The following is an 8,250-nucleotide window of genomic DNA, read 5'->3' as shown; positions in this document are numbered from 1 at the left end:
TGATTCGGCCGAGTCGTGTATGAGTCGGTCAAAGTCAAACTTAGGCCTTATATTTTATAGTTTTAAAATTGTTTTTGTCATATATTTATGTTCTAGTCGAGCCAGGTCTGAGTCGGTCAAAGTCCACCTTTTCTTTTATGGATGTCCCATTTTTATTGTCCGCATCCGAAGATGGAATAATAATAAGATTATAATGCTTTTTAATATAATGCTCTTTTACTCCCTTAAAAAGTGCATGTAAAACAGAAATATGGGTAAAATATAATGGGTAAATCTGTAAAGTAAGAAAAAATTACAGTTTAATAATGACATTTCTTAAATTGCGTGTTTTTTTATCTGAGAACAATAGAATTGGGATGGAGGGAGTACTAAAAGTCAACATTAGTCAACGCACGACTCGTCCCGACAGACTCGTTCCCGATTAACGACTTTTACAACTTGCTAATAATCACTTTATGTGTAGGCTGGAATGGGTGGAGGAACCGGTACAGGTGCAGCACCTGTGATTGCAGGAGTAGCAAAGTCAATGGGTATATTGACTGTTGGAATCGTGATGACCCCGTTTTCATTTGAGGGCCGACGGAGAGCGGTTCAAGCACAAGAAGGAATTGCGTGTTTAAGAGAAAACGTGGACATGTTGATTGTTATTCCAAATGATAAGTTATTGACTGCAATATCTCCGTCAACTCCTGTAACCGAAGCTTTTAATTTAGCTGATGATATTCTTCGACAAGGTGTTCGTGGCATCTCATATGTAATTACGGTACGGATTCGCTAATTACTGGTAAGAAAGGGTTATTATATAGAAAGTTATTCTAGTTTACGAATACATAGTTACTTTAAAATTGCAGATACCGGGTTTGGTTAATGTGGATTTTGTTGATATTCGAGCGATTATGGCGAATGTATGCTCGTCATTAATGGGGATAGGAACTGCAACTGGTAAGTTTTATATTTTTATATATTTCTATTTCTGTAATCCGTAAAATTAAAAGAGGCTAAGCATTAGGCAGTACCTTGTGTTTATCCACTAACCTATTCTTGTAGTTTTTTGAATTCGATTAGTGTTTTCTTATTTATAGGGAAGACGAGGGCAAGAGATGCTGCATTTAACGCGATTCTGATTTAACATTGGTATCAAAAGGGCTTCTGGAATTGTTTGGAATATAACTGGCGGTGCTGATATAACATTGCTTGAGGTGTCTCTCTATTCGCTTTCTTGTTTCTGGTTATTGTGATTAAAATGTGTTCAGTTTAAGTGTATATATTGGCATCTTTTAAAAGATGCCATATCAATTTTATATGAGTAATCGATGGTGTGTTTGACATTCAAAGTCAAAGTAGCATAGGTGAGGAAGTATCAAGGTTGTAAAAATCGCTACTCGGGTAGTACTCAGTCAGGACTTTTTAGGGAGTAGTCCGCAACTCTGGGAGTACTTGTATGTTGACCAAGTTTGACTATGATCGTTAACAATTTTGACTGACTTTTCGAGTCCAGAATTTTGGCCCAGTTTTGACCGATTTTCGAGTAATCACGAGTTTTGAATGAGTACTCGCAGAGTTGCAAAAACCGAGTACTCGTCGAGAAATTTTGAGTTCTGCAACACCTGGAGTAAATTTTGATTTTCGGTTTTTGTTCGACATATTGTATATTTAGTTCAGATCTATCAAGATCTACACGAAAGAATTGCAACATTATGTGGAGGTCCCATGTAACACCCCGCCAAATTTCCATCTAACAGAATGTTAACTCTGGTCTCAGTGCTTGGCTTGACTTCTATGTAACAGGAATATTCTACAGCAGAAGCGATTAATACCTGAGAATGAAACACGCAAAATGGATCAACAATAATGTTGAGTGAATCTACAGATTTTAGGTAATCAATACAGTATGTTTAAGAAATAAGATTTTGAAAACGTTTATTAGTGGAAGACCACCAAGGTTTAATGTTAAAAGTTTGTAGACAACTTCGTGTCCCGTTTCAAAAGTTTGTTGACACTACCATGTCAAATTTCAAATATCTGTAGACATTACCATGTCAAGTTTTATCTCATTTGTTCGTAACCACAGTTTTACATAACGTTGTATAGTATTTGAAAACAGTTATCAGAAAATAGTTTAAGTTCCTCGACCCCGAGATTTTACAAGTACAACTCCAAGTTGCGAAACGTTTGCATAATCTATGAGCACCTGAATACTAGCAATGACCCGAGTATAGAATTTACTATACTCGCCTTTACCTCATAAAATGTTATATATTTGTTTGAGTGTATCTAATGTTCAAAGTAAATGCACCACAGTTAATAATGTAGGGTGAGGTTGTCAACCTAACGGATTCGTCCATCTAAATTGTGCTTACACCGATGGTATTAAAAGTATTCAAGCTAGAGGCTTTTTGAACAAACTCAATATGCATATATAGTACTCGTGTCAATACAGAAGCATTTGATAATGTAAGTATAACAGCGTGTATTCTCATCCCCGAAAACATGTAAAAAGCGGGACTGTAGACTCACCTTTGAATAAAGCTCGGATTGAAAAGACAAACGACTTGTACGGTTTATAGCCGAGTAATGTAACCTAAGTATACGTATTTAGGTTGGTCAATAAATATGTCCTAAACAAATGTGGTTTCATAGTATAAGTTGTCTTATTGCTCAACTCGACGCGTTTCAAAGTAAAAGTCAACATATAGTTAACTAGATCATGTAAGTCAAACAAAGTCAACCGAAGTCAAACCAAAAGTCAAACTTGGTCAAAGTAGTCAACTAAGGTCAATATCAGTAGGTTCATGTCAAATGTTGGTCAACATGTCAAACCTAAGTCAAAAACACGTTTTGGATCATAAATGGTCAATTTCACAATTTCAGTTTATCGTTGTGCACAAAGTTCATGTACATGTAGCAAACTTAGCATATTATCTCATAGTAAAAAATTCATGCAAACATGGAAAACTCCAGATCATAATTATACACAAAATTTATTCCAAAAAGTCCGGCCAGGGTCTCATACGATAATTAAAAGTCAGGAATCAGAAGGGGTACTTTTATGGTTTGCCAAGTCAGTTTCTGACCGCGCACTGATTTAATTTTGGCTATAACCGGAGCTAGGGACATGAAATTGACACGAGACCAGTGGCCATGGTTCAAGGACAAGTCAAACTAACACATATAAAAAATTGAGCAATTTTTGTTTAGCCAATTTGTAAAGTTTATTCGTGCAAGTTGGATGTTCAGTTTTCAGCTCAATTCAGAAGTTACACAAAGTATGACACTAATGTGCCCAATGCATAAAGTTTCAGAGGTTGCAATAAATTGATCATATACCACATAATATATAAAGATTCATATTTCAGAAGCATACATGCTAATTCAATAAACATAAACCACAGAATATAAAACAGGGAGCAAGTTGCAGATTCGATCCTAGTTTAGCTAGTCACATTCGCACGCAATTATCCGAAGATCTAGGTACAATTAGACTATGATATCTAATTAAAAGTGAAGTAATTTTTGTGTACACTTCAAATATGCAAAGCTTTAAACATAGAAGTTAATACATTTTATCATACAAGGCTGTTTTCATGCAAGTGCTGTATAAATCCAATTTTTCACTAAATCAAGCATATCTCAAGTTATACATAAGCAAACGACATGATATCCTACTGTAAATTGTGTGTTTTACAATTATCTATCCAATGGTATTAATTTTACAAGCCAATTCGTGGTCTATCAAACCCATATTTCTGATTACACAACAAAAATACAACGTTAATTTCAATTGGCCATAACTTGATCATCCGAAAACAAAATCAAGCGAATCCAAAGCCTAAAATCAATAGTTTTTTGCAAGGAATATAATTATCAAATAATATCATGCATTTGAAAAATTAAAATTCACTATACACATCATAATCAAATTCGGTTTTCGCAACAAACAATCAAAACGAGTGATTTATCGCATCCAACAATCATTAATCATCAAGACTTGAGCAATAGACAACCTAATTCATGAAACCTTTATAAAAATCTGATTTTAAAGATTAGGGTTTATGTAAATATACCTTTGATCACAAAATCGATTATACCAACGCGTAGAGGATGAAGGGAATTACAACGTTTGTGCTTGAGGTTTAATCAAAAAGTGAAAATTTAGGGTTATGGGATGGTGATGATGGTAGACGGTTCAAGAGGGGAGGAGGAAGTCGACTGGCAGCTTTTTCTTGTGAGGGTTTTACTAATTTTAGGTTTACACAAGTATTTATATTTAACCCTAGTATAATAAATTAGCACATAAGTCCCTCAAGTTGCAATAATTAAAATAAAAAGGGGAGGGATGGGAGTAATTGGCCGAATGGCCCATGGGGTAGGTTCCCGGGCTCGTGTTTTGCAAAAGCTTGTACTCGTGGTCCATTTCAAGTGCCGTTTAGTCGTACCGAAGGCCCGGAACGCTAAACCGATCGTTAAAACGCAACCAATCGTTTAATTTATTAAAAACCCAATAAATTAAATATTTTTTAATAGTTAATAATTATTAAAATAAACCGAGCGTTTCGTTGCTCAAAAAGCAGTTATCAAAACCGTATCGTTTTTATCGCATTTCTTTATCTGAAATATTTATTCGAATTAATATCAACCCATATTAATTATTGTAACCCTCCAAGGATCAAGTATGTATTTATTACACATAAACACATAAAAGTCAAGTAATCGTCGTTAAATTAAGTAACAGACAGTTAACGGAAGTAACGGAAAAAGCAGGGTTGTTACATTACCCACCTGTTATTGAAAATTTCATCCCGAAATTTTAGTGATCGTCCGCTGAAGTAGTTTTCTCAGGAAACAGTTGCGGGTACTTCAGTCTCATCTGGTCTTCACGCTCCCACGTGAACTCTGGTCCTCTTCTCGCGTTCCACCGAACTTTAACGATAGGAGTTCTACTTTGCTTCAACTGTTTGACCTCACGACCCAAGATTTTGACAGGTTCTTCAATGAAATGAAGTTTGTCATCGATACTTAGTTCCTCTAAAGGAATAATCAAATTCTCATCGGCTAGGAAATTTTTTAGGTTGGATACATGAAAATCGTCGTGTATACCACTGAGTGCTTGTGGCAGTTCCAACCTGTAAGCTACGGGTCCAACCCTTTCAGTTATCTCGAACGGTCCAACATATTTAGGACTCATTTTGCCTCGTTTCCCAAATCGTATAACACCCTTCTAAGGTGATACTTTAAGCATGACTTTGTCACCAACTTGGAATTCTATGTCCTTCCGTCTACCATCGACGTAACTCTTTTGATGACTCCGAGCCGTTCTCAATCGTTCCTGAATCTGTAGGACTTTCTCCGTTGTCACCTGAATAATCTCAGGACCTGTCAACTGACTATCCCCCAACTCGCTCCAACACACGGGAGATTTACACTTCCTTCCGTACAACGCTTCGAAAGGTGCAGATTTAATGCTCGCATGGTAGCTGTTATTGTATGAGAACTCAGCTAGTGGTAAGTACTTATCTCATCCGTTTCCAAAATCAATAACACATGCTAGCAACATGTCTTCAAAAGTCTGAATAGTTTGTTCGCTCTGGCCATCTGTCTGGGGGTGATATGCTGTACTCATATCTAAATGGGTCCCTATCGCTTTCTGTAATGACTGCCAAAATCTGGAAGTGAATCTACTGTCGCGATCGGATATAATGGATATAGGCACACCATGCCTAGAGACGACTTCCTTAATGTAAACTTGAGCCAACTTTTCCATCTTATCAGTTTCTCGTATCGGTAAGAAGTGTACAGACTTAGTGAGACGATCCATGATAACCCAAATAGTATCGTAACCTCCCACCGTTCTCGGCAGTTTCGTGATGAAGTCCATGGAAATACCTTCCTATTTCCACTGGGGAATCTCTGGTTGGGTTAATAACCCTGATGGCTTCTGATGTTCAGCCTTGACCTTAGCGCAAGTCAAGCACTTTCCGACATAGGTAGCAATGTCAGCTTTCAAATTTGGCCACCAATAAAACGCCTTCAAATCTTGGTACATTTTATCTGATCCCGGATGAATTGAGTACCTTAACTTGTGTGGTTCCACCAACACTAGTTCTCTCAATCCCCCAAACTTTAGTACCCAGATTCAATTAGCAAAGTACCGTGTTCCGTCCTCCTTGATGTCAAATTTCTTATTCATTCCTCTGAGAAATTCAACATCGACATTTTCTTGCTTCACGGCCTCTCGTTGTGCTTCACGGATCTGTGATGTGAGATGTGATGACCCGGAAATTTCCGACCAAATTTAAACTTAATCTTTATATGACTCCGATACGATAAGCAAAGTCTGTAATGTCGAGTCTCAAAAATTTTGAACTGTTTCATATATTCAATTGACCTTCGACCATTCCCGACGATTCACGAACCACTATCTGTAAATAAATAATATATATATATATATATATATATATATATATATATATATATATATAAATCATAGACTTTTGATAAAGTAAATTTAGTGGCCGACACTTTTGATAAAGTAGATTTAGTAGATCAACAAATTTGGTGGATCAACTCACGAATGTATTACTATTCCACCTAACTGCACAGTGAAATATTGTACTATAAATATGTAAAGATGTAGTTTGCAGTTGGATACCATTCTTACATATATATGAAATATATATTCATCTCTCTCCATTACTACTCTTCAATATATAAGTATTAGTATAAACTTAGACAAAAGGTAGTAATAAACTACTAAATTACAACACGTTATCAGCACGAAGAGCTCCCGCCAACCACCGTCCTCCGCCGCTAAAACCACCGGAAGATCTAGAAACCTCCGATGTGTCTTCTGATCAAAAATTTATCAGCTTGAATTCTTCCACCACTGAGTTATACTCATCAGGTATTCCAAAAATTATTGACGTTATTTAATTTAAATTACTTTGAATTAATTAATTAATCAACTCCTGAAAGAAGGTACAGAAAATTAATACACATAATAAATGTAATAATATTTAAAATTAAAGAAATTCCTTAATGAAAAGATGTTGAAAAATGATCATGTGCAAAGCAGCACTAATACAGTAAAACTTGAAAATTGTAAGGGTGAGGTGGACTCATGAATGAGTCTGTTTGATTATGTTAAATCTCAAACATCACTCCGTATATGTCATGTTTATCCGATAAAAAATTGACAAGATTATTATAGTCCAGTTTTTTTCAATTTCATAGTTTCATACATCTTTCTTTCTCTCATAACTACACCCAAATACATCTCTCACCGCCACCACACCCATATAATTTTCAGTTTCAATGTTCCAAACTATAAATGTATAAAAATGGAATACCGGGCACTTTACTACATAAAAAAAAAAGGCAACCATAACGAAGTTGTACCTGGTGCTTACAAAGTTGTACAATTTGCTGAGAGGGTTGTAAATCGGCCAGAAACGGAACCAGAAAAGTAAGTGTCCGGGATAGCATCAACACACAAGAAGGACACCATCAACTTTTTTTATATATACATACATGAATACATGATACGAGATGTTATAAGCATTTTAATTTATAACTTGCACATTACTAAGCTTCATTAGTGCGGGTGGGACAGGTTTTCCATTTCATACCCTAAAGAACAAACATAATGATAAGGTTATATATTTTAAAAACTACTAGTGGGGTTATGTCTTAGCATATGTCGACTATAGAAAAAAAAAATGCCAAGGAGATTCAATTCACTACAAAATAAATATATATAATTCTCAAGTATGCAGTAGTTAGCATCCCTTCATTCCTTTTCTTTATTTAGCTTTAATCACAAATCAACAAGTGTTTCATCTTGTTTTAGTGGGTGTCGGTAAAAAAATAAAAGAAAAGAATCCGATGTTGTGAGTGGGAGATAGAATAACGACATGTGGGTTTGGCTCTTCATCAATATTGTATCCCCATGATCATAATCATAATCATGGTCTTCACGAATATATATATATATATATATATATATATATATATATATATATATATATATATATATATATATATATATATATATGAAACGTCCTTTAGTTGGCTCGTATAGGTCAGCCACAATTCCCACTATTTCCACTTGCTTTGTAAAGTGTAGACCAAGGGATAAAAATATATATATCAAGAAACCAACTTGCTTAATAGTTCGGTTTTTAAGATGCAAAAGTATTCAAGTGGGGTATCTCCTTTTCTTTTGATTGTCGACCAACAGAGAGGGACAAAGAA

The 8,250-nt window shown here is 35.4% G+C and overlaps 1 protein-coding gene across 1 annotated transcript; it reads left to right on the top strand.

Moving 5' to 3' along the window:
* Window positions 1-305: 305 nt before the first annotated feature.
* Window positions 306-1,129, top strand: LOC139841186 (cell division protein FtsZ homolog 2-2, chloroplastic-like). Its single transcript, XM_071831415.1, has 4 exons — window positions 306-365; window positions 464-763; window positions 852-942; window positions 1,083-1,129. The coding sequence occupies exons 1-4, from the start codon at window positions 306-308 to the stop codon at window positions 1,127-1,129; spliced, it is 498 nt and encodes a 165-aa protein (XP_071687516.1).
* The last annotated feature ends 7,121 nt before the right edge of the window (window positions 1,130-8,250 follow it).

This window comes from Rutidosis leptorrhynchoides, chromosome 4 (genome assembly GCF_046630445.1).
Source record: "Rutidosis leptorrhynchoides isolate AG116_Rl617_1_P2 chromosome 4, CSIRO_AGI_Rlap_v1, whole genome shotgun sequence".
In the NCBI taxonomy this organism is placed as follows: Eukaryota; Viridiplantae; Streptophyta; class Magnoliopsida; order Asterales; family Asteraceae; genus Rutidosis; species Rutidosis leptorrhynchoides.
Note: the sequence above shows the minus strand (reverse complement) of the source record. Positions and strands in the feature narration are given on the sequence as shown.

Coding starts and splice junctions, on each gene's coding strand:
- LOC139841186 (XM_071831415.1), top strand. CDS start 306: ATGACATTTCTTAAATTGCGTGTTTTTTTATCTGAGAACAATAGAATT. Junction 366..463: donor ATAGAATTGGGATGGAGGGA/GTACTAAAAGTC, acceptor CTTTATGTGTAG/GCTGGAATGGGTGGAGGAAC. Junction 943..1,082: donor GGGGATAGGAACTGCAACTG/GTAAGTTTTATA, acceptor TCTTATTTATAG/GGAAGACGAGGGCAAGAGAT.